Genomic DNA, 986 nt, shown 5'->3' with positions numbered 1-986 from the left:
TCCAAGCGAAGACGATGCGGGACGCTAAATCGCGCAAACGCCTTCATGAGTGGACCAAGGCTAGAGACTTACGCGCGGCAAGCGGTCGAAAGATGTTCCAAAAGCTCGAGGACGTCGGAAACGTGTAGACTGTCGCTGACTAATCAGTAGCTTACTCATGCTCATGACATTATCAAATCGGATTTTGGCTCGAAAGAAACTGGGGTGCTAATTTGCGCAACAAGCTAAGGACCGAGTACAATACACAGAGCAGAGAATAGACAGCAAGGATACCTAAGTAGTGGGAGATAAAGCGAGGGACAGATGATCTAATGAGGGGGGGCGCAAAGGATACATGAAATCTAGCAGTGGTACTTGGGGAGGAAAGGGAGGAATGGGGCATGCCAACATCGAAGGATCCAGCAGGTGCGGAGGAGGAGGGAGAAGAAATGATGATCGCGCGTAATCCAGCATGACGGGAGGGAAGTGTGGGTGGTTTGGCCAAAACCGACTCCAGTACTCTACTGCGCCATCCCAGTGTCCCTCCGTGTTACTTCGTTGCTTCGCCTCACCTTCAAGCAACGTGTCACGTCGCCTGATAGAAATATTACTCCAAAAATCGAAATCCCTGTAGCAAACCCACCGTTTTCGATACCGTTTGCGATACAGGCGAGTCCGTTCAGCTACTCGTTTCTGTATTTCTGGTGCAGCAGATTTAAGAGCGGCCCGCTTTCTAGATACAAGGTAAGCCTCACACTGCGGGAATGGAGATATTGCGCACCTGGCCATATGTGCCTTGGCTTTCGCGTTTCGGTCCTGTTTGCGCTTGAGCCTATTCAGATGTGAGCATCCATTTAACTAACGGGGTAGATGGCAGCTTACTCCGTTTGATAGTCCATGGGGCGCAGGCGCCTGCCTTGGACATCGTTACCCGCATTGGTGCACATAGTCGGAAAGAGAAAGGCATAAATCAAATCAACTGTCATTTTTTTGTGTGATGGGAACAT

General features: G+C 50.2%; 1 protein-coding gene across 1 annotated transcript; it reads right to left on the bottom strand.

Annotated features, from left to right (window-relative positions):
• Positions 1-273: 273 nt before the first annotated feature.
• MIND_01208500 (uncharacterized protein) lies at positions 274-986 on the bottom strand (the record flags this gene model as incomplete). Its single annotated transcript, XM_037368593.1, has 4 exons — positions 274-574; positions 623-712; positions 761-811; positions 862-986. The coding sequence occupies 4 exons, from the start codon at positions 984-986 to the stop codon at positions 274-276; spliced, it is 567 nt and encodes a 188-aa protein (XP_037215519.1).

This window comes from Mycena indigotica (genome assembly GCF_014461135.1).
Source record: "Mycena indigotica strain 171206Taipei chromosome Unknown Mind.scaff0011, whole genome shotgun sequence".
NCBI lineage: Eukaryota > Fungi > Basidiomycota > Agaricomycetes > Agaricales > Mycenaceae > Mycena > Mycena indigotica.
The sequence above is the reverse complement of the archived record's forward strand: the minus strand, read 5'-3'. Positions and strand labels throughout refer to the sequence as shown.